Raw genomic sequence first — 24,073 nt, 5'->3', positions numbered from 1 at the left:
CACATACCGTTTTGTGAACTATAGTGGGTGATAAAGGCTAACCCTAGAAAAAAATCACTATTGTCTGATTCCACAAAACTCCCATTTTCCAGTGAATAATGCCCCAATTAAACTGTGAGTCTCTTATGGATAGAAAATGTATCTTAAGATTCTTTTTAAAAAATTTTATTGTGGTAAGATGAAACCTAGCTTCTTAACAAAATTTTAAGTGTCCAATACATTATCATTGACTCTAAGTACTAGCTTGTACAGCCGATCTCTAGAGCTATTCATCTTGTTTAATGAAAACTTTATACCCATTAATTAGTAACTCCCCATTTTCCCTCTCCTCAGCCCCTAGCAATCACCATTCCACTTTTTGATTCTGAGTCTATCTTACATATCTCATACAAGTGGAATCACGTGGTGTTTGTCTTTCTGTGACTGGCTTTTTAAACTTAGCATAATATCCTCCAGTCCACCCATGTTATCACATATGGCAGAATTTCCTCATTTTTTAAGACTGAATAGTATTCCATCACATGTGGATGCCGCATTTTCTTTATTCATCTGTTGATAGACATTTAGCTTATTTCCACATATTGGCTTTTGTGAATAGTGCTGCAGTGAGCATAGCCTTGCTAATATCCCTTCCAGATCGTGATTTCAATTATTTTGAACCAATACCTAGAAGTGGGATTGCTAGATTATGTGGTATTTCTATTTTTAATTTCTTGAGTATCCTGTATATTGTTTTCCACAGTGACTGCCCCATTTTGCATTCCCACCCACAGTGTATAAGGGTCCCCTTTTTTCCACATCTCACCAACACTTGTGGTCTTTTGTTTTTTTGATAATAGCCACCCTGACAGGTGCAAGGAGATATCATTGGCCATTTGATCTCTTCTTTGGAGAAATGTCTATTCAAGTCCTTAGCTCATTTTTTAAATCAGGCTACTAGTTTTTTTTACTAATGAATCTTAGGAGTTCTTGACATACTTTGGAGATTAACCTCTTACAGATATGTGGTTTGCAAATATTTTCTCCCATTCCATAGGTTGCCTTTTCATTTTAATTATTTCCTTGCTGTGCAGAAGATTTTTAGTTTGAGATAGTCCTACTGTTTTATTTTTGGTTTTGCTGCCAACTAAGCTTCTTTATATGCCCCATAGTTAACAATTTCCATTAATATTTGCAGACTAAATATGAACTTAACAGGTATTTGTAATTATCTTGAGTTTTACCTAGTGGTTGTTAATACCATACAGTGGTCTTAAATATAATTCAGTAATTTCAGTATCAATACATTTAATTTCCCATTTCTAACTAGGCCTGCTATGGCTCTGATTCATCATTTCTTCATATGCATATCCCTTATTCTTATTATCTCCTACTTTATTTAATCCATCAATTCCCAAGAGATTTTCTTCATCTATTTCTAACTATATAAACATATTTAGCATTTACTATACTATTTATCTTTTACAGAAGTACATTTTGGGGAATAAATACAGACCTGGGAAACATTACAAACCAAAAATGTTTAAAGTGAAGGTCAAACTTTTCCAACAATAACCACATGCTCCCATGTCCGTGGAGCTTTTTTAGGTGCTTTAATCATGATCAAATGGTCCTTACTGACCTAATGCTATCCGTGAAGTTAATAGATCTGCCTTAAAATTGGTTAAAGGGGTTCTGAAGGTTATCTGTTCACAAAAGTGCAGACAGTGGTGATTCTTCTACCCTTAAGTTTCTCATGCTCCACATGTGCTTTGATTTGTGATAAGAATGCGACCTAGAAGACTGTGCAGACTCGGGACTCTGGGAGTGGGAAGACGCCCTCCGCATGAGGTTCCTGGATATGACCCTCTGAAGATTCTTCACAGAAGACCCGGCAGCCCTGGTGATCACCCAGGGATGATCCAGGGCCTGGCCAGCTGACATGCGATGATTGGCCTCCAACATAAGTAGTTTGTCTATAAAGTCCTTCGCCAGGTGGGAAATATTTGGCCAAGGCTAGGAAGGAAAAATAGATAAAACAGAATAAAATCAATAAAATAAAAATACACAAACACACATAGAGCATATCTTCTTAATTACACAGATTAACGTGTATCAAACCCAAAAGACTTTTTCAAATAAGCAAGTTAAATACTGTAGTATCATTAAATATATAAGGAACCTGAAAATCACTTTTGAGAGAGCCAAAAAAAAAAAAAAATCTATTTGGTGAGGGGAAAAGACAAACACAAATTGTCTTCCAAACTCTCTGTTCAGTGAAGGAGAGTTCCTTTCTAGAAATCTGTCCAGTGTGCTTCAGTTAGCAGTGTGAGTTCTCACGTCACATTTATGTGAGCTGGACAAGGCAAAGCGGCTGTTGTCCGTGACGTACACCAGCATCGGGTTAGTATTTACCACACTCTGGTCATCTCATAGAGCTCCCACGACTCCACAAGAATCAGCTCGAGTGGAAAGTGGAATGAATTGAGAATCAACTTTTCTCTGCCTTTGAAAGCTGACCCCAGACTTAGGATGCTTCCATCTCCACAGCCTCCAGAGAGAAAGGGCAGAACAAAAAGGGCCCTTCAGTGAAGAATCCTCCTGCGGTGCATTTCCCCAACACCCTCAGGGCCCGCATGGTTCCCCATCAGTTAGCTCCAAGCGGGATTCTGCACGGAGCAGAACTACTGCAGGATGCAATGTGTACACCAGCGATTTGATGTTTCAGGGATTTGTTCTGGCAATATTTACAGCTTTTGCACATACTTTAAGTACAATAGCAGCAATTCATAGTAACTTTTGTGAGGATGGAGACAAGAGAGCTGTTGCTTTACACTTGTTTTCTGCATTGTCTACCAACACATACCATAGACCTAGGGAAAAAAAAAACAACTAAAGCTTTGTATCCTTTGTCATCTACAAAGGAGAAACATTGAGAAAATTGCCAGTACATTTGCTGTATTTCAAACAATTTCTGGTTGACATGTGTTTTTATTTTTATATTTTTTAAGATTTTATTTATTTGACAGAGAGAGAGACACAGAGAGGGAACACAAGCAGGGGGAGTGGGAGAGGGAGAAGCAGGCTTCCCGCGGAGCAGTGAGCCCAATGCGGGGCTGGATCCCAGGACCCGAGGACCATGACCCGAGCCGGAGGCGGACGCTTAACAACTGAGCCACCGAGGCACCTGACATGTGTTTTTAAAAACTTGCATCTCCCAAGAAAGGTAGGGAAATCCTTACAACCTATTGTCTTTGTCCTTGTATAAGGAAAAATCAGACTCAATTTAGACGTCACACTCTCCAGTCTCTTAACACTCTATTAACCTAGAATTTGAATCAAAAGAAACCAGTAAAGGAATTGCTTTTTTTTCCTTCAGCGTATTTAGGTTAAATGAGATCTGAGAAATATTTATCCCCAAAATAAAACACATGAAATAAATGAACGCATTTGCCAAATACTCAAACACAGAGAAAATAAAATGTAAACACTGCATGTCTAGACAAAGTCCGTCAGTGGTTGACACTCACAATGGCACATCTTCTGCTTTGGCTAGACATCTATTTGGCTCTGGATCCAGACACATTTATCTAGGCTCAAGGTTAAGTTAGATGTCTCCAATGGAACATTATAAGACAAGCAACTGAATCTTTCTGGAAAATATAAAATATGTGTAGTAAGATTTATGGAGAGCTCATTAAGATGACCCCAAATGAATAAATGCTTAAAATGCAGTTGCAAAAAATAAGGTAACAGAAAAAAAGTTCTTCAGCCAAAGTGCATTATTCAAACATGGGTTAGAAATTACAGGATTCCTGAGCTATAAAGAACAACTGGAGAGCACCTAGGAGTCAATTATATATTTCACAGTAGAAAATGACAGGTGTAGAAAAAAATGTCAGAACTATTTTATTTTTATCTTCTTAATCTAAAATTTATTTTTGTCTGTGTTGTATAAAGTATAAAATAAATTAATATATTATATGTATATATTCTATAAATGAATAAAAATTGAGTGTGCATGCTCACAGTTTTTTGACTAATAGAGTTAATATGACCAAAAACGATTTAGAGAGGTGTCTGGCTGACTCAGTGGGTAAAGTATGCAATTCTTATCTCAGGGTTGTGAGTTCGAGTCCCACATTGAGCATAGAGATTACTTAAGAAATAAAAAAAAAAAAACACGATTTGGAGACCACACATTGAATCAAATTCATATCGTGGACCAACTCTCACTTGATGACATCATTCAGTCCCTTCACCAGCCTGGACATCCACCTTGTCATTTCCACTCTTTCCCTTGAAAATTCCTCTCTTCAGCTTTTCTTTTTTTTTTTTAAGGTTTTATTTATTTATTTGACGGAGAGAGACACAGTGAGAGAGGGAACACAAGCAGAGGGAGTGGGAGAGAGAGAAGCAGGCTTCCCACTGAGCAGGGAGCCTGATGCGGGGCTCGATCCTAGGACCCTGGGATCATGACCTAAGCCGAAGGCAGACGCTTAATGACTGAGCCACCTAGGCAGCCCTCTTCAGTTTTTCTCAGCAATCTCAAAGAGATGCTGCCATTAGTCAGCCTGTTAACCCATCTTAATGTGGAAAAGGCCTGGGAGTGAGGCAAGTGGATCTGGACTACGCAGGCTGCTTAGCCCTATACAGCTCTAAACATAGGGTCTCAGTTTCTTCATCAAAAAAATGGGGATCATTTCTCTTTCACAAGGTTGTTATTAGAACCAAATTAGATCAAGTATGTGAAAAATAGTTTTCAAGATATAAAATATAGTGTAAGTTTTTGTTGCTCTTGTTCTTGTTACTATTAAATCATAATGTAACTCTTTCAGTTCTTTTGTGGACAAATCCACCTACTATATTCAGAGAACTGGAAGAAGAAAATTATCCAAAACTTCTCATACTGAGTCCACTTACTATTATCATGATAAATGTGTGTCCTCAAAACAAAGTTCTGCGTTGAGATAATGAACCAAATATAAAGAAAGGTAGCAAGACATACAAATGGCTAACAGACACCCGAAAAGATGCTCACTCATCATCAGGAGAATACAAATCAAAACTACAATGAGATACCACCTCACACCTGTCAGAATGGCTAAAATTAATAACACAGGAAACAACAGATGTTGGCGAGAATATGGAGAAAGGGGAACCCCCTTACGCTGTTGGTGGGAATGCAAGCTGGTGCAGCCACTTTGGGAAACAGTATGGAGCTTCCTCAAAAATTTAAAAATAGAGCTACCCTCCAATCCAGCAATTGCACTACTGGGTATTTACCCAAAGGATAAGTCATTATTAGAAGCTAAACACTACAAACACACACACACACAAGCACACACACAAACACACACACACACACAAGCACACACAGAATATACACAGTTCCTAAAATGCTAGATGCAACATTTCAAATTTTAAGGATGGTAATTAATGTTAAAATTTGCTAAATATAGAGCTACTGAAGTACAGGGTAATAATTATTGATGGATTTAATTATGGAGTTTTCAGAAAACCACAAATAATCTATTTTTAAGTATATGGATAAGCTATCATTCAAAATAGGGCTAAGAGAACTCAAAGTAGCATTTATCCCATTAAAAATAGTAGCTTTTAGGGGCACCTGGCTGGTTCTGTCAGAAGAGTATGTGACTCTTGCTCTTGGAGTGGTGAGTTCAAACCCCCCATTGGGTGTAGAAATTACTAAAAAATTAAATAAATAAATAATTTAAAAAAATTTTAAATAGTAGCATTTATTAAAAACTTCTACTGGGGGCACCTGGGTGGCTCAGTCAGTTAAGTGTGCAATTCTTGGTTTCAGCTCAGGTCATTATTTCAGGGTCCTGGGATCAAGCCCCATGTGGGGCTCTGCACTCAGAGCACTGTCTGCTAGAGATTATTTCCCTCTCCCTCTCCCTCTGCTCCTCCCCCTGCTCACCCCCTCTCTCTTTAAAATAAATAAATCAAATCTTAAAACAAAACAAAAACACAATAACAACAACAACAACAAAACTTCTACTGATGACAATTCTCTGACTAGCATTTCCCTTCCCTTGAACTTTAGTGTAGGGCCTTGGTAGGATTTCACTTATGTTTTGCAATTAAATTTTATGTAAATGTGCCCAAAAGTACCAATTAACTCTCCATAACTTTATTACTTGTAGGCCAGGAAAATCACTCTTCCTTCTATCAGAAAGCAGGAGATTCTATACATCATTATGTTCTAAATATTTAAAATTTAAAATTTTTTTCTTCCCAATCTAAGAGCAGACTTTAAGCTGTTTTATCTTTGCCAAAGCTAAAACTGTTCAAAGACAAAGCTAATTACGTCAGAATGCTATATCCATTGGGCCCTTTTGTAAACCCTGGGAAAAGTCAGGAGATATATACAAGTTTATTACAGGTAACATCAAATTAAAAAATGGAAGAAGAACCAATTAATCCTATACCAGGCTCATAAAGAGAATATTTTTGTGAGTTAAGGGGTTCTTGACATGAGAGAAGTGATGCTTCCAGTTTTTCTTATAAGGAAAACACTGAAATTTAAAGAGAATTGGACAAAGCCTAATTTGTTTGAGCACCTATCATATTTCAAACCACTCAAGGTTTAAAAGAGATGTGTTCAATTTTCCTAAACAAAATTAACAAATAAAAAGTAGCAAAGAAGAACATAAAACTGAATTGTAGCAACAAAAAATTGAATTGGCCTCTGAAACCTAAATCAACGGTTGATTTGTTCTTCTATATATAATATATATTAGAACTAGTTCCTATTATAAACCTCATAAACCAGAACATAAACAACATAAGCATAACACTAAAATCAGATATTTCTCAGTTTGCAAAAACTTTACACAAATAGTTCTTTTCTCCCCAACTCCATGAGTTCTGTTGATGATATCAAGGTCAAAAAGTGCAACATAATCAAGAAAACAGATAACTACTTTCCACTCTAATCATTACCCCTTATACTAAAGGTAATATCTACACAGCCAAAGTAAAATGCACATGGCTTCAATTCCAAGAAACACTCACTGTAATTGAGTTAAAGAGAAGAAGATATATACCTGTACAACTTAAGTCAGAGAAGAGATGAAGAAAGTGATAAGCAGAAAATGAAGTACATTATGAGAGATTCTATAACCATTAAAATTATTTTCTGTAAAACTTTTTTTTTTTCTTTTTCAAAGATTTTATTTATTTGACAGAGAGAGACACAGCGAGAGAGGGAACACAAGCAAGGGGAGTGGAAGAGGGAGAAGCAGGCTTCCCGCTGAGCAGGGAGCCCAATGTGGGGCTCGATCCCAGGACCCTGGGATCATGACCTGAGCTGAAGGCAGACGCTTAACAACTGAGCCACCCAGGCGCCCTTTCTGTAAAACTTTTAAAGTAAAAATGTCACTTAAAAAGTTGAGCACCACATTTTTGTGAGCATAAGTTTTTAAGAACTAAATCACAGGAATGGGAAACAAATTATAAGAATTTTGACCTAACTGAAATGTGGTTCATTTCACTATTGAAATTCTAGTCATGATGGAAAGAGAATAAAAGGGAATTAAAGAGCCAAATCTTCTGCTCTTCTTTCCCTTTTTCCTACTTAATAACCTGAATGGAAGAGAAATATAGCAAAGAAAAAATAAGAGAAGTTAATGGAGATGAGGATACAGAAAGAAAATTGGGGTCATGGCTGGTGAGCAAATCCATCAGATCTGCTACTTCAAAGGGAGTACATTAATAAATTTTTCCTACCAGTATGGCAATCATAGGTGAATCTAAGTACATGGGGACCATTTTCTATCAATATCCATGTGGGGGGGCACCTGGGTGGCTCAGTCGTTAAGTGTCTGCCTTCAGCTCAGGTCATGATCCCAGGATCCTGGGATCGAGCCCCGCATCGGGCTCCCTGCTCGGCAGGAAGCCTGCTTCTCCCTCTCCCACTCCCCTGCTTGTGTTCCTGCTCTCGCTAACTCTCTCTCTCCGTCAAATAAATAAAATCTTTAAAAAAAAAAATCCATGTGGGATTTTTATTTTTTTATTTTTTTAATTTATTTTTTTCCCTGTGGGCTTTTTTTAAAATATGTTTTTATCACCAGTGTTTATCTTTGCCAACTGGCTAATATGGCTATAAGACTCATTTTATTATCAATTTTTTCCACATCAAAAAAGATTACTGTGATATAGTGCGATATAATTAGACAATAATACATGATTCCCAACTCACTGGCAAGAATGTGTAATTTATCCTTAGCATTAAAATATTAATACCTCACTTTTCTCACTATTCCATTTAAAAGATGAAAAAGGTATACTTGGCACTGTTACATATCCATATATATAATTTACATATATTTATATATATAATAGTAACTTATTTAAGCAAAATTTAAACTTACAGTCCCAGAGTTTCCCACATCAGTAGTAACAGAAATAGCTAATGCATATATAGCGCTACGTACTAATATGGGAAACTATTCTAAGCACTTGACATCTTTTAGCTCATTTGATCTTCACAACAACCCTGTTAGGTAAACACTATCATTATTACTGTTTCACAAATGAAGAAACTGAGATACAGAGAAATTAAGAAACGTGCCCAAAGTTACACAGTTAGTAAGCGGCAGAGCTGGGAATGGACCCAGCCAGCATTGCTCCAGATCATGCCCTTAACCACGACACTACACTGCTTTGCAAAATACCCACATAAAGATATGCTCACCTGCACACGAAGCTCCAAAATTCTTGTTTTCTAACTACTACAATACATATTCCCTTTTATGTGCTTTTGCATATGTTGTTCTGTCTACTTGGAATGTGCCAGTCTCCCTTTCAGAAACTCCTACACGTCCTCCAAGACACAGCACAAATGTCCTCTCCTTCATGAAATCTGACCCAAATTTCCTAAGCAGTAAGAGCCTGTCTTCCCTTGTCCATGGACTCTGCGCCTTTGTTCCTACATGTATCAGAGCATTTACATTGAAGAGATACATAAGAATTCTTGGTCTCTCAGGCACCTGGCTGGCTTAAGCATCTGACTCTTGATTTCTGCTCAGATCATGATCTCAGGGGAAAGAGATGGAGCCCTGCGTCGGGCTCCGTGCTCAGCAGGGAGTCTGCTTGAGATTCTCTGTCTCCCTTGGCCTCTCACACTTGTTCACTCTTTCCCTCATTCAAATAAATAAATAAATCTTTAAAAAAAAGACGAAGAAGAAGAATACTTGGTCTCTCAGACTCTAAGACCACTTGATCCCACAGAGCAGGGACACTGAGCATTTTCATGTGGGTATCCCAGAGCTGAGCATGATTCCTGGCCGGAGGAAGGCCCGACAAGAAGGAAGGTGGGACCCATACAAGGACGCTTTCCAACAGTCTCTGGGAGAAATGACGGATGTGTCTTTTACTTACTATCTCCAGCATGAGCCCTGCCACCAAGCTGAGAGCCATCATGATGGTACTGGTAATCAAGTAGATAAGTAAAGGCCTCCTTCACACAGTAGACAGGATTTCTTTTTTCTTCACCATGTGCTGTGTCTTTCTATCCTGGTTGCCTCTCAGGCATTGCAGGAAGCAACTGGAAAAGGGAGCTCCTACCCCTACCCTGCAGAGCCAGTGAGTGGAGCAAATGTACCCTTCCAAGCCAGCCTAACATTCCAGAATGAATCTAATAAATTTAGCAACTGAAGGTATTAGTTATCTAAAATCCACCTTACTCCCCAAAGATACAAATGTACTGATCTGAAGGGGCACATGCACCCCAGTGTTTATAGCAGCAATGTCCACAATAGCAAAACTATGGAAAGAGCCTAGATGCCCATCAACAGATGAATGGATAAAGAAGATGTGGTATGTATATACAATGGAATATTATGCAGCCATCACAAAAAATGGAATCTTGCCATTTGCAACGACGTGGATGGAACTAGAGGGTATTATGCTAAGTGAAATAAGTCAATCAGAGAAAGACAATTACCATATGATCTCACTCGTATGTGGAATTTAAGAAAAAAAAAACAGAGGATCATAGGGGAAGAGAGAAAAAATAAAACAAGACGAAATCAGAGAGGTAGACAAACCATAAAAGACCCTTAATCATAGGAAACAAACTGAGGGCTGCTGGAGGGGAGGGGGGTTGAGGGATAGGGTAACCAGGTGATGGACATTAAGAAGGGCACACGACATAATGAGCACTGGGAATTATATAAGGCTGATGAATCACTGACCTCTACCTCTGAAACTAGTAATACATTATATGTTAATTAATTGAATTTAAATTAAAAAAACAAAATAAAATTAGAAAAATAGATAAATAAGATCCACCTTACTATAAATTAAAATTTGTACTCTGTGCTCAATGCAGTTATAGTTGAGATGCATTTACTCATGCAGTTATAAATCAGTATCTCTTAATAATTTTTAAAAAGCATCTATTTTTGTTAAATGCATTCTCTGTGCTTACCTCTTCATGATATCTTATTGGATATAAGGGGGGAAATATGCTACAGTCCCAGACTTCAAAGAGCCAACAATGTCTTAGAAAGATGAAATATAGATTAAATGTTAAAACAAAAGAAATTTATTATAATCCTAAACACTATTCAGAAAAAGGAAAGAATAACACAGTTGGAATGGTCATCAAAGCTCCATGAAAAGGAATATATTTCACACCAAAATTAAGAAGAATTAAACATTAATATTATAGCTAATCTTTTGTTTATACATGGGTGGAGTCAGAGTATATATCAGCCAGGTGTCTATAAAATATTTGCTATAAATATTAAACACATCATTCCTCTCCATCAGAAGAGATACAACACTTAAGTCCCTGCAAGTTTTGTCCTATTTATCGCACTTCTCCACCTGACTTCTAGAGAAAAATAGTGATTCACACAAACGACTTTAATAAACAACCCACATTGGGATCCCTGGGTGGATCAGTCAGCTAAGTGTCTGCCTTCGGCTCAGGTCATGATCCCGGAGTCCTGGGATCGAGTCCCGCATCGGGCTGCTTGCTCGGCGGGGAGCCTGCTTCTCCCTCTGCCTGACACTCCCCCTGCTTGTGCTCTCTCTCTCTCTCTCTCTGACAAATAAATAAATACAATCTTAAAAAAAAACATACCCACATTTATTATCTTACAGTTCTGTGGGTCAAAATGGGTCTTATAAGCTAAAATCAAGGTATCAGCAGAGCTGCCTCCTGGAGGCTCCAGGGGAGAGTTCCTTCCTTGCCTTTTCCCATTTCTAGAGACTGCACACGTTCCCTGGTGCATGACCCCTTCCTCCATCTCTAAAGCACATCACTCCAATCTATATTCCCTTCATCACATCTTCTCTACATTTGACCCTCCCACCTTCCTACTGTAAAGACCCTTATGATCACATTGGGTTCACCCAGATAATCCAGGATAATCTCCCCATCTCAAGATCCTTAATTTAGTCACATCTGCAAATTCTTTTTTGCCACATAAGATGGGACATCTACAGATTCTGGGTATTTGAGTAGGGACATCTTTAGGGGGCTATTCTGTCTACCACACCTACGCTTCCAGAATCGATGGTCACCCTGGTATTTAAATAAAATTGGTGCATTTAGAAATTACTATGCTTATTGATAAGTGGTAGGTATACAATAATATGATGACAGAGAAAACATGATGATACGCTTTTCTAAGTCTATCAATCTGTGTTCCCTTGATATTATGGCCTGAATGTTTGTGTCCCTCTGAAATTCATATGTTGAAGCCCTAATCCCTAGTATCGTTATATTTAGAAATGAGGCCTCCAAAGAAGTAATTAAGGTTTTAAATGAGGTCAGGAGGGTGGGGTCCTGATCTGATAGGATTAGTGGCCTTTTAAAAAGAGACACCAGAGTTCCCTCCCTCTCTCCCTACCCTATCTCTACACACACACACACACACACACACACACACACACACACACACACACACAAGAGGTCACGTGAGCACACCACAAGATGGCAGTTTCCAACAAGCCAAGAGAAGAGGCCTCATAATGAAACCTACCTTGTTGGTGTCTCGATCTTGGACTTCTCAGCCCCTAGAACTGTGAGAAATAAGTTTCTATTGTTTAAGTCATCCAGTCTGTGGTATTTTGTTACGGCAGCTTGAGATGACTAAGACGCTTGGTGATATTATAAGAGAATGTGAATATGATGGACATGGGTGCCTGACAAACACAGGAGAGAAAGCCAAAGGATATAAACCCAGTATTACAAGCAGCCACAATCCTACACTGGGTTGCATGTCGTCTGAGGCTACAAATAGGCATTTCCTCAAGAAGTAGAGGGTGCCGACATGGAGACAATGTCAGCGCGCCATCCAGACCCTGAGCCCTTCTTTTCCGTATGTATACACACCCCCTTTCTTTGGAGTGCTTTCCTTCTAAAAGCCAACACTTTGTTTTTTTGGTGTTTTTTTGTTTGTTTGTTTGTTTTTCAGTGACCACCTGGGGCTCCTGGAGCCACTTGTCTTTGATCACCATTGAATGTAAAAATTTACCACCAGCTCCCCACCACCATCACCCCCATTGACTAACAGAGAGCGGTAGGTGTGAAAACCCAGCTCATCTGCCTCAGGTTGGACAAACGTTGAAGAATTCTTCCCTGCAAGATGAGGCTGACCTTTATGGCTCTGGCCTCTTCATCTTCCCTGTCCTCCTTGCCCCACTCCTTTACCTGTCTTCCGGGGAGTTTACCCTCAATAAGTCACTTGAACATGAACCGTCTTCTCAGGGGTTTCTCAGCTTTTTGAGGAATCCAACCCTAGAAACCCTCTGAATTAAACCTGACAAAAGGACTTTTTAAACAATATATTTCTTATTGTTTTTGCACATTAAAAAAGGAATAGTGATATCTAGTCCAAACAAGGCCCAATAAGCCACTCCCCCAGTAGTTAGACTGCGTGTGGTCTCTTTCCACATTGAATCTGGGCTAGCATAAGACTCACAGGACTCACAATAGAATGAGGCAGAGGTAATGCTGTGCTATTTCCAAGCCCAGCCTTGAAAAGCACTGGCAACTTCCACTGTCTCCCTCTTGGAATACTCCTTTTTGGAAGGCTTAAACTACCATGTAAAAAGTCTGACTACCCTGCTGGGAAGATGCCCCAGAGAATCCCCCATGAAGAGATGGCCCTATGAAGCACTGAGAGAGGAAGGTGAATAAGGCCTAGAGGTTCCAGTGACCTAGTTGACCCCCGATGTCCAGCCATCCCCACCAAGATGTCAGGCATTTGAAGGACCATCATGGACATTCCATCCCAGTCAAGCTCCGATGACTGCGGTTCCTCCCAACATCATGTAGAACAGAAGAGTCATGGAGCTCTAACCAAAACAGAAATATGTATTCTTTGTAAACAAAAGAACAACAGAAACAGAAAGATATTCAAATTATAAAGAAAAAGGGGCGCCTGGATGGCTCAGTCGTTAAGCGTCTGCCTTCGGCTCAGGTCATGATCCCAAGGTCTTGGGATCAAGCCCCACATCGGGCTCCTTGCTCAGCGGGAAGCATGCTTCTCCCTCTCCCACAGGGAGCCTGCTTCTCCCGCTCCCCCTCCCACTCCCCCTGCTGTGTTCTCTCTCTCTCGCTGTGTCTCTCTCTGTCAAATAAATGGATAAAATCTTTAAAAATAAATATATAAATAAAAATAAAAATAAATATAAAGGAAAAAACCCAAAATGAGCCATAATCCCCAAACCAGGAATAAGTTCTGTTAACATTTTACTGTATTTTTTTTAAAGAGAAAAAAATTTATTGCAATATAAAATGCACTTATAAAATGTCCACAGAAGGCATGTAATTCTTCACTGCTATATAAATTTACCTGGAATACTTCGATCACCTTCTATTGTTATGATGATATCACCTAAAACATACTGTAAACAATGAGTTATACTCTATAACAAATGCATCACTGATTTTCAGCACTCTTGGTTTAATAATAATTAGTTTAAGACTATATAATCACATCTATATTCTGGAATGTCCATTTACTTTCATGTAGTGTAGCAGAATTTAGACTATAGTTGCACATGAATGGTACAGAAAAACATTCACCACCAAATTATTTTATACCTTCATGACAGGTTTTACATTCGTTCTGATTGAAAATACAGCTTCAGCTATGGTCTGCAGCACAGCTCTAGGATTCTCAATGCAGTGATTTGTGTATATGTGTGTCTGTGTGGTCACCCACAGAACAACTTGTTTGCTTAGCAAACACTCGTTTGCTAAAGTGTATCTTTAGCAAACAAGTGCAACATTACTGCCAATTACTTTGCATGTTTAAATATTATAGTCTGATTATTTGTAAACAAACAAAACCCCACACAAATACTCTTACCTATAGAAAAAAATCCTGTCAACCCATAATTATTCTAATATACTTTACATGAACACACACTGAATTTTTGAAAGGTGCATATAGTACCTTAGATAATAAGGTATAAAAATGTGTATCATATTTTATACTATGAAATGTGCATTTCTAATGTTATATGCAGCATAAAGTTTAGATCAAGAAATTCTAAATCCTGGATCCCCATAGTTCATTTAGAAAACTCCTCAAAGTTATGGCTCTTGCAGCAGGTTTATCAGATTTAACATGACAAAGTGTTCTATCTCCTTCCCTATTTCAAGTATCCAAAAAAAAAAAAAAGAGGCTCAAAATTTCTGTAGGTTATAACTGAAAATGCAAAGCTTTAAACAGTTAAATGTGTTTTGAAATAAGATATAAATTGAAACAGGTTTCTTAAGTATTTAATTTGTATTAGGCTGATAAGTACTAGGACTTTCAGTTTTATTAAATAAGTATTTCCTCAAAAATAATAAAGAACACAATTTGCCTGTTAATATATGGTTCTGGGATTCTGGAGAAAAATCAGTCTTGATGTTTAAGATTTTTTCAACATTGTTGACTTTAGTTTTGTTTTCTTTTTAGTGATGTTAATTTAATATTCAATCTGAACATAAATATTTAGCCTCAAACTACTTATAATGAAATGAGTTACTTCTGAAAAGGAAACTTTAAAGCACTAGAAAGAGAATTTACTAAAGCTGTTTAATATGTCTTTCAACATCATCAGAAATCCTGCAGTATAGAAAATATCTGGTACCTTTAAGGTTTCAGAAGAAACTGATCTTCTAAAATTTTAATGCCATTTAAAAAACCAAAAAAGGGGTGCCTGGGTGGCTCAGTCGTTAAGTGTCTGCCTTCAGCTCAGGTCATGATCCCAGATTGAGCCCCGCATTGGGCTCCCTGCTCGGCAGGAAGCCTGCTTCTCCCTCTCCCACTCCCCCTGCTTGTGTTTCCTCTCTCACTGTGTCTCTCTCTGTCAAATAAATAAATAAAATCTTAAAAAAAAAAACCAAAAAAAGTCAAATAGAAAAGACTGCTGCAATAAAGGACTGTTTCTGAAAGTTGCAGACATGATCCCATCACTGAGAGCTAAGCACTGCTTCTCAGAGTCAGCAACTTTTCACCTTTACCTAGGCACACTAAGTTCTCAGCTGAGAAAATAATCTAACCTGGTCCTTAACATATTCATTAAGTAGTATGAATATTTTAAGGTCTTTCTGCCTTCAAGAAAAAAACTTGACATCTCACTAAAGAGTAGTAAGGAGTGTATCTTACTTTGAGACATTAGACTTTCTGGAATTGGCCCAACTGTATAAAATTTTAAGAAGTGTGTGAAAGTATGGAATCATTATTACTCTACATTTTACTGTATTTTTTTAAAGCCTTTTTCCTATGCATACATTTTTCCACATGATTGTGATCATTCTCTATACAGTTTGTATTCTCCCTTTTTATTTTCACTTGGTCGCATACTGTGAACATTTTCCAACACCCGTACAATATTTAAGCTTGCATAATTTAGGGACTATCATATTCTATCATATGGATGTCCCATAATTTATTCAAACTTTCTCTTAGGGTTTTTTCAATTTTCCACTTCTGTAACTATAGCTCAGATGAGCATCTTTATACTGAAACCTTTGCTGCATCTGGTATTATTTCCTTAGATTCTTAGAAGTGGAATTACCAGATCGAAACATATAAACTTTTAAAAGTTCTAGATGCATATTTTCAAACTGCATCCCAAGAAATCTGTAAAATTGGCCCTCTACCAGCAGTGACTGAGATGGTTGATCTCTTAGTACTCTTAGCAGCAATGAGTAGAGTTGAAGTGGGGTTTTTTTAATCTTTATTGATTTGAAAAATTAAAAAAAAAGACTGTTTTCATTTGTATTTTTTGGTTATCAGTGAGGCTGGACATCTTTCAAACTTTTAATAATCAATGGTACTACATTGTCTGTGAATTCTCCCCATCCTTTCCTACTTTCCCATGTAAGTCTTAGTTCTCAATTACCAGTTTGGATGAGTTTTTTAAAAATGTACACATGTACAATAAGATACTAAAGCTTTGTAAAAGTATAGAAAATATAATATTTAAATTAGTTATTTCGCTTTTGATTTTGCTTAAGATGTTATACATACAGATGTTAGGTCTTAAGTAGCTATAATCAAACTATCAATATTTTCCTTCATGAGAAAAAGAACCCTTTCATAGTTAAACATATATTTGATTACCTGCTGAACATGAAATGAATTTCCCCTTTGGTCAGGCTTCCTACACATAAGCATTGACGACTTTCTCTAGTCAGAAACAACAAGAAGTGAACACATTCATAAACACTGGGAGTTCCAAGTTTAAACAGTGGATAAATATTTTACACAAGCTATGAGGTTAAACATTTCACTGAGGAAACATTATATTACAAAAAGGGCTTGGATCATCTAGATTCAAGGCAGAAAATCTCTCACCCAAACACCCAAGCATCATGCTGAGCACACACATTAGTCTACTCAGCTGATGAAAGAAAAACTACAAATTCACTTGTCTACTTAATTATCAAGGTCATGTGCTAACCACAGACAGCTCAGTAATTCAGGCCCTCGCTACCTTGAGACCGATTGCTCTCAGCCAGGGGTGATTCTGTCCTGCAGGGGACATTTAACAATGTCTGGAGACAATTTCTGTTGTCACAACTTGAGGAAGGTGTTGAATCTAGTGTATTTACTAGATATCCAGTACCTACCAGTATCTACCAGTAGTGTATAGAGGGTGGAGTGGAGGCCAAGGATGCCTCTAAACACCCTGCAGTGCACAGGACAGTCCCACTCCCAACCCCTACCCTACCACCCCCCGCTCCCCCGTAAAGAATCATCCAGCCCTGTCTCTCCTGCCCCCCATACAACCTCACTGTGTGGCTCTGGGCATGCCACATACCCTCCAGGACTTGTGAGTAATAAATTACTAACTCTTGTTTTTGTTCAAAGTTAAAAAAAAAAGAAGAATCATCCAGCCCTATCCAGGTCAATAGTGCTGAGGTTGAGAAACTGCACTAGGCTAACTCAATAGGAGTAAAATTATTTCTTACCTCTCCTGTATAATTATATTTGCCCTCCAGAATCTTCCTGTAAAGTCTTGTATGGCTTTCATCATCAAAAGGCAGGACTCCGCTAAGTAAAACATATGTGATGACGCCAAGAGCCCACATGTCCACTGCACTGGTATAAGGTTTCCTTAGCAAAATCTCGGGGGCTATGTACTCTGGGGTCCCACAGAGTGTCCTCATCGTCCAGTCTCCGCTTTTGTTCCCAGAGTGTGCCAAACCAAAATCTGTGATTAAAATTTTCGACTCAGCCCCTGGATGATAATATAAGAGATTTTCAGGTTTTAGGTCCCTGTGGGTTATTCGCAACGCATGCAGATACCTGATGCCATCAGCAACCATCTGGAGAATTCTGACAGCGTCCTGCTCTGTAAAGGATCCCTGAGTCACGACTCGGTCAAAGAGCTCTCCTCCCGTAGCCAACTCCATCACCATGTAAACTCGATCTTGGGCCTCGAAGATCTCCACGAGCTGGACAATGTAGCGATGGCTAACCCGCCTCAGGATGCTGAGCTCTGATTCACACGCTTCCCGGCCTTCCCTCACTCTGGTTTCCATCACTTTTATTGCAAAAGGTTTCTTGGTGATCTTCTGCTCCACCCTGACAACCTTGCTGAAACTGCCTGTCCCAATTAGAGCCTTGATGTCGTATCTATCGGGAAGAAAAGCCAAATCTGTTATCCTCTGAAGGGAAGATTCTTAAAATTATCTAAGTTGGTGCTTTATATCATCTCTTTTTATCTTTACACCCCCCCAATCCAGTTCCTTTGCTCATTGTTGCTTAATTGTATTTCTTATTTTTGAAACCCTCCCCAGATTCTTCTTTGAAATGGAGGTAAGTGATATAAAAGTAATTAGTTGGTGGAAAGATAACTATTACAACAGTCTTAAGAACAGCAGCTACCATTTATTATACGTTTATTGTGTGCCGGAAAATTTATTTTTTGAAAAAAATTCTTCTTACAATATCCCCATGGGCTAACATAATACTATCCCCCTTTTTCAGATAAGGAAATTAAGAATCATAAAAGTTAAGTGATTTCCCAAGGTCACACAGATTGTAGTTGAAATGGATAGGATTTAAATCCAACCCCTTCAAAGGTGTTTCACCTAGTGAGGGCACATGCCCCATCTCGTCCACCGGGAGCTCCTTGATAGATTAGCATTCATAACGTAAACACATCTGGTGGGGATGGGGTTACAGCCACAGTTTCCTCCCAGCTAACCCCCTGCACTTGCAATTTCTACACAAGAAACAGAATTTTAACATGGGATATATGTTAATGCATGAAGTTATTCTCCCTCTTTCTCTCTCTCTCTCTCTCTCTCTCTCTCTCTCTGGGAAAGGCCAGGAAGTCAGCTAGGATTTCAAAGGCTGGCAATCTTAAACTTGAATTATCTGTGTAAACATCTATGTGAATTTAAGAATTCTATCAAGTTTAACCCTCTATTTAAGAAATGTCGAGAAAGTGCTCCACTTAGAATCATGATTTTATAGCTGGGAAAAATATTAGAGAATGACTTAATCCAACCCCTCATTTTGCGAATGAGGAAATTTGAAGATCAGGTTAGCAAATTGGTTGTTTAAGTTCTAGAGTGAGGATGAGAACCCAGGTAGCCTTACTTTTATTGTAATTTGCTGCCCTTCCACCTTATTAAAACTTCTCCCACAAAAGGGTGCCGGCGAATGGAATGTGCTCAGGGAGTATGCAGGGGAAAGTAATGCTTTCAGTTGCATACTCAGTAACAGAGATTCAAATGCAAATATCAGTCTGTGCGGTAAATAGCCTTACTTCTTTTTGCTGACTTTATTCTTCTGGTAATTTTTTCCCCTACCTATCTGTTCCTCATATTCCTGTGCTTCCTGAATAAAAATGGCATTTGCTGTACCAGCTTACAGAAAACAGCTTTGTTCTATGCAGTGCATTTAATTTTCTGGCCAATTACTTTATCAAAACAGATAGCAATTTACTCAACTTAAATAGATTCTGTCGCCTCTTCTCTTTCCAACTTTGCTTTTTTATTCACATGCACTTTCAGGTTGATTTTTGAAGATAATCCCAGGCATTTCAAAATTCTATTGCAATATTTACATTTACCTCTAATGTGGATGAAAGCACTTTGCAAATACTAATTTATCACTATGCTTTCAAAACCGCAGGCAAATTCATTTGCTCGTGGAATTAATCATCAGATATCAGATGAATTACCATCGCTGACTAACTACACTCTTTTGTTTAAAGAAAAGGAGCTTTATTCAATACTGCTAAGGGGCCTTCATATACCAAATACTTGAAAAAAAATGCTAGTAATTTGGCAGTGAAGGGAACAGTAGGCTTTAAGCCAAAATGTAGAGTAGTGGAAATAAATGGTTTTAGATTGAACAACAAATGTCCCATAACAAATTCCTGTAACTGCAGCCTTGCTTGTGAGCCTGTGATGGCCATGGGCGGTGACTATTTTTATGACTTGAGTGGCTATATCTTCCGCAGCGCCTGGCACAGAGGGTACAGCAATAAATGTTGAATGAAAGAATCATTCATTGAACACCTATTATTTCCAAATGACCACATATATTTTGAAAACATTAAGGATCGAATCAAGCCTCGGAGAAGGCATTACAAGGTCATTCCATTCCTTCCCCTTTCCACTGCTCCACTCCTACCCACCGCCAACAGAGCAGCCTCAACGTTAATTTTGTGGGTGGTGCAGTTTTACATCATCCTCGAAATTGAAATTATTACTTTAACTTCAGCTGCGACAAACTAGGAATTTTTTGAACATGTATTAAAAAAAATGAAACCCGGAAACAATAATAATACCGCAATCTATTTGATAGAAGCAATGGAGAAAGTGCATATAGTCAGATTTAAATTCTATCATCTCTATTCTGCAAGAGTTATAAGTGGAATCACAATGGAGAAGAAAGACAACTGTACTCTAGACTCAATCCTGCCACTAACTTGGACAAGTCACTTAATCTTCTGGGGCTTAACTCCTCATCAGGTAAAGAGCCTTGAGTTAGTTACCAGAGCCCTTACACTGTTGTGACCCTCCACCTCTCTGACCCCTTCACACTCTAAAGGACTGGGACTACCCTGCAGATGGAGGTTATGAGAGTGGATAAGACTGGACCACAGCAGCCTCATGTCTCTGGCTATGGATGACCAGAGACGCCATCTAACCAATTCAGTCATGATAAGATCCTATGTCCGTTCTGATTCAAGTTCAGTTGGATCAGCCAACTTTGTCTCTGAGCTTAGCAGCTACTGGACTAATCCACAAGGTTTCCTTATATTAGAAGTTCCCAAGTAGGCCAGGAAGTGGCTCTGCATAGACTCTGTTCACAGCACTGCAATGAAGTGCGCATACAATTCGAGGGCTAGAAATGTCCCTGAGAAGCCAGACGAGCCATCCACCACTGTGTCCCCCCAAGCCCTGTAGAGTGGAAGAGGATTTCATGATTTTCTCCTCTATATGTCCAACATGGTACACTCTGAGGAAATTATTTTTTCAAGTCCAACCAACCTGTCATCTTTGCTCATTTCTTACAGGGAGTCAGCTAGGTCTTACGTGTGCCCTATGAAGACAATACTATATACCGCACTAAAATCTCAATAAAGACTTGTCATGCACCGTGCACCGCAATTTGCATATATTACTTTAATTATCCTCGCAACATTTGTGTGGGGTAGATATTATTATTATTCCCACTTCACTGAGGCAAAAACTAAGGAAGCAGAAAGGCTAAGGAACATTCTCAATCACACATGATAAAAGACACAGGAATGGATCTCAAGTCTGGCTGATTCAAAGACTTGTTTCTATTCCATGATTTATGGTCTCCTTTTCCAGAATGTGGTAAAGATCCTTCACAAACAGGCCTGTCTGGACCCAGTCCCAGCATATCTGTGGCAAGGCCCCCATCAGCCCTGTAAGGGTTGGGAGGCCTTCCTCCTTCCCCAGCTCTGAGGTCAGGGATTCACTCCCTTTCCTTGCTCCTGTTCCTCCTCTACTTTCACTCTGGAATTTTCCCAATCCTCTGCCCTCCCTGCTCAGAGGTGTCAAAGAGAATTTGCCCCAGACACTTGTTAAAAACAGTAAAGACTTTATTCCAGACTATTACAACTGGAGTCAAAACTATTGCAGTAGGGGAGAAAGACTGACTTCAACTCGGTTGAAACAAAAGGCAAGAGAGTTTTCCTCACTGGGCGGGCTTGTAGAAAAGCCCTAGAGGACCTTGAGGGGGTGGGAGGGGGGGTTGGTCCACGTGACTAGGCCACCTGTGTTTGCTAATTGGTGCTTGAGGAAGTTGGGCTCCTGCCTTCCCACAGAGACTGGGAGAAAGTGGCCTCCTGATTACATTTCAAAGAGATGGCTGCCCCGTCCTTGAGAAAGACATTCCCGGGCTGCGGAAGACTTACATCTCAAAGGGACAGAGAAAGAATTTAGGGACATCAGGGGTCTGTCATCTGAAAGAAGGTTGTTTAAGGTTTAATCAAGCTGAGGGGAACGTTAAGGCCATCTTGATGGGTGCTTGGTTTATCTTCCTCAACCCAGTCCCAGGCCAGCCCCTCTGCCACTGCTTCACCTGGCGCTTTACCTGGCAAGGACACGGGGGTCGAACCTGGCGCGGAAGCGGGCCACCTGCATCCTCCGAGCCGCCTCGGCCACGGCCTCGGGCCCGGGGCCTACGCCTCTGGAGCTGCCCTGGCCTTGACCCTCCTGCTTGACCGGGGACAGCACAGGCGACCCTGGGACCACCTTGGTGCTCACGCCGCAACCCATGCCTCCCGCGCTCGGGAGAGGGGCCGGGAGCTCTAGGTGGGGCTGCGATTTATCCCCAGAGCGGCCGAGGGGAGGCGGGACAGATCGGTCCGCCCCCAAGGGCCGGCTTGGAAAGAAACCCCACTGTGGGTCTTTGTTAGGAGAATAACTTTCAAAAGGTCCCGCTGCCATGAGGCCGCCTTGATGGTCACTGACCACTTATCTATGCGTAGAGTTTGACATGGTAAAAGCAAAGTGGACAGCGAAAAGACAGGAGCCTCGGCTTAATTCTCTGGGCCTGTTTACTCATCTGAAAAGTGAAGATGTGAACATAAAAAATTTTATGAGTCAATGAAGGATATCATCTCTCTAAAGGATCTTTATGTCTCCAAGGCTGAGCTCATATCCAGATAATATGAACATTAAATATATATATGTTTTAAACTCTAAGAGCTTATAATATTTAAGGTATGTAATATTACTGTACTGTATTGCATTAATTAAACACACTAATCTGTTTCTGGTACTCCACTAACTCTCCTACAGCTGGAAGAGCCTTCCCTCTGGATGATTCACCTGAAATAGGAAGACTGGGAGAGGGGCACCTGGGTGGCTCAGTCAGTTAAGCATCTGCCTTCAGCTCAGGTCATGATCCCAGGGTCCTGGGATGGAGCCCCACATCAGGCTCCCTGCTCGGTGGAGAGTCTGCTTCTCCCTCTGCCCCCTTGGCTTGTGCTCTCTCTCTCTCAAATAAATAAAATCTTTAAAAAAATTAAAAAAAAAAAAAACTGGGAGAAAACCGGATGTCTAGAACCCAGTCCAACACGCTATGCAGTTACAAGAATAAAATATGTAAAAATAAGAAGAAAATTATATAATCTCTCTATATATTATGTAGAGAGTGTGTAATCTTATTATCATATAATATATATTATATTAATTATAATTATACATATATAATCTTATGTTTTATATATTTCATATTTGCATTCATAATTACCATGTATGTATGGATATGCATATTTTATATATCTGATAAATATTTCTTTTTGATAAATGGTATTTTATGTATTGATTAGATATCAATATATTGATTGTATATGATTTACATTGCTAAATTTTAAATAAATGATGTGTGGAAAGTGAAATTCAGTCAAGACCAAGCAAATCAAGATCAGGCACCCCTAACAAGTTGTAGAACCAGAACTGGAGCCCAGTCTCCAAACGTCCAGGGTGGTGCTCTTTCAGTTGAGCCATTTCCTTTATAAATTCATTTAATTTTTAGTTTGATGTAACACAATATCTGTGATGAGTCAATTAGTCATGGATTTGCCAAAAGAACTGTATATTGAAGGAAAATTTGAAATATGACTTGGGGGTCGCTGAGAGAAAAATGAGCCTATCCTGCAAAGGGAGCTGAACTACCAGATAATGGACTTTTCCTGATAAAGAACCCTCAAAATCCTCCGAGTACTAGGAAACGAAGAGAGAAGATTGGTTTTAAGCAGGTTTTAAGCTGGTGCTGGTGTCTCAAGCTTTTCAAATAATTCGCAGAGTAAACAATATAAAGCAAAATGGAAAAAAAAGGGGGGGGAACAAAGGGACAGGAGTAAAACGTCAAGGTGCTGCTCAAAGAACAATGTCTGTTACTCAGACAGCCCTAGTGTATGGGTTGTTTGGATATGTGTGGCCCAGCAGCTAGGACACATCCTCTCTAAATCCTGAACCTGGGCAGCAGGGAAGGCATCAGGTAGTTAGGAGGCAGCCCTTCGGTGTGTCTGGGTCCCCCAGGCTGCACAAAGCTCCGGCGTCCTGGCCACAGCTGGCTGCACCCCAGAAAGAGCTTTGTCA

At 39.3% G+C, this 24,073-nt stretch overlaps 1 protein-coding gene across 1 annotated transcript; it reads right to left on the bottom strand.

The window, feature by feature from the left end:
- Positions 1 to 1,689: 1,689 nt before the first annotated feature.
- Positions 1,690 to 22,243, bottom strand: PSKH2 (protein serine kinase H2). The gene is made up of 3 exons (XM_036080501.2): positions 22,059 to 22,243; positions 17,441 to 18,107; positions 1,690 to 1,995 (listed from the first exon to the last, which is right to left on the bottom strand). Exons 1-3 carry the CDS (start codon positions 22,241 to 22,243, stop codon positions 1,690 to 1,692), a joined length of 1,158 nt encoding a protein of 385 aa, XP_035936394.2.
- Between the last annotated feature and the right edge of the window lie 1,830 nt (positions 22,244 to 24,073).

This window comes from Halichoerus grypus, chromosome 5 (assembly GCF_964656455.1).
Source record: "Halichoerus grypus chromosome 5, mHalGry1.hap1.1, whole genome shotgun sequence".
In the NCBI taxonomy this organism is placed as follows: Eukaryota; Metazoa; Chordata; class Mammalia; order Carnivora; family Phocidae; genus Halichoerus; species Halichoerus grypus.
This window is presented reverse-complemented; position numbering and strand designations above follow the sequence as displayed.

Coding starts and splice junctions, on each gene's coding strand:
- PSKH2 (XM_036080501.2), bottom strand. CDS start 22,243: ATGGGTTGCGGCGTGAGCACCAAGGTGGTCCCAGGGTCGCCTGTGCTG. Junction 18,108..22,058: donor GACCCCCGTGTCCTTGCCAG/GTAAAGCGCCAG, acceptor TCTTCCCGATAG/ATACGACATCAAGGCTCTAA. Junction 1,996..17,440: donor AATATAATTATACAGGAGAG/GTAAGAAATAAT, acceptor TTTCCTTCCTAG/CCTTGGCCAAATATTTCCCA.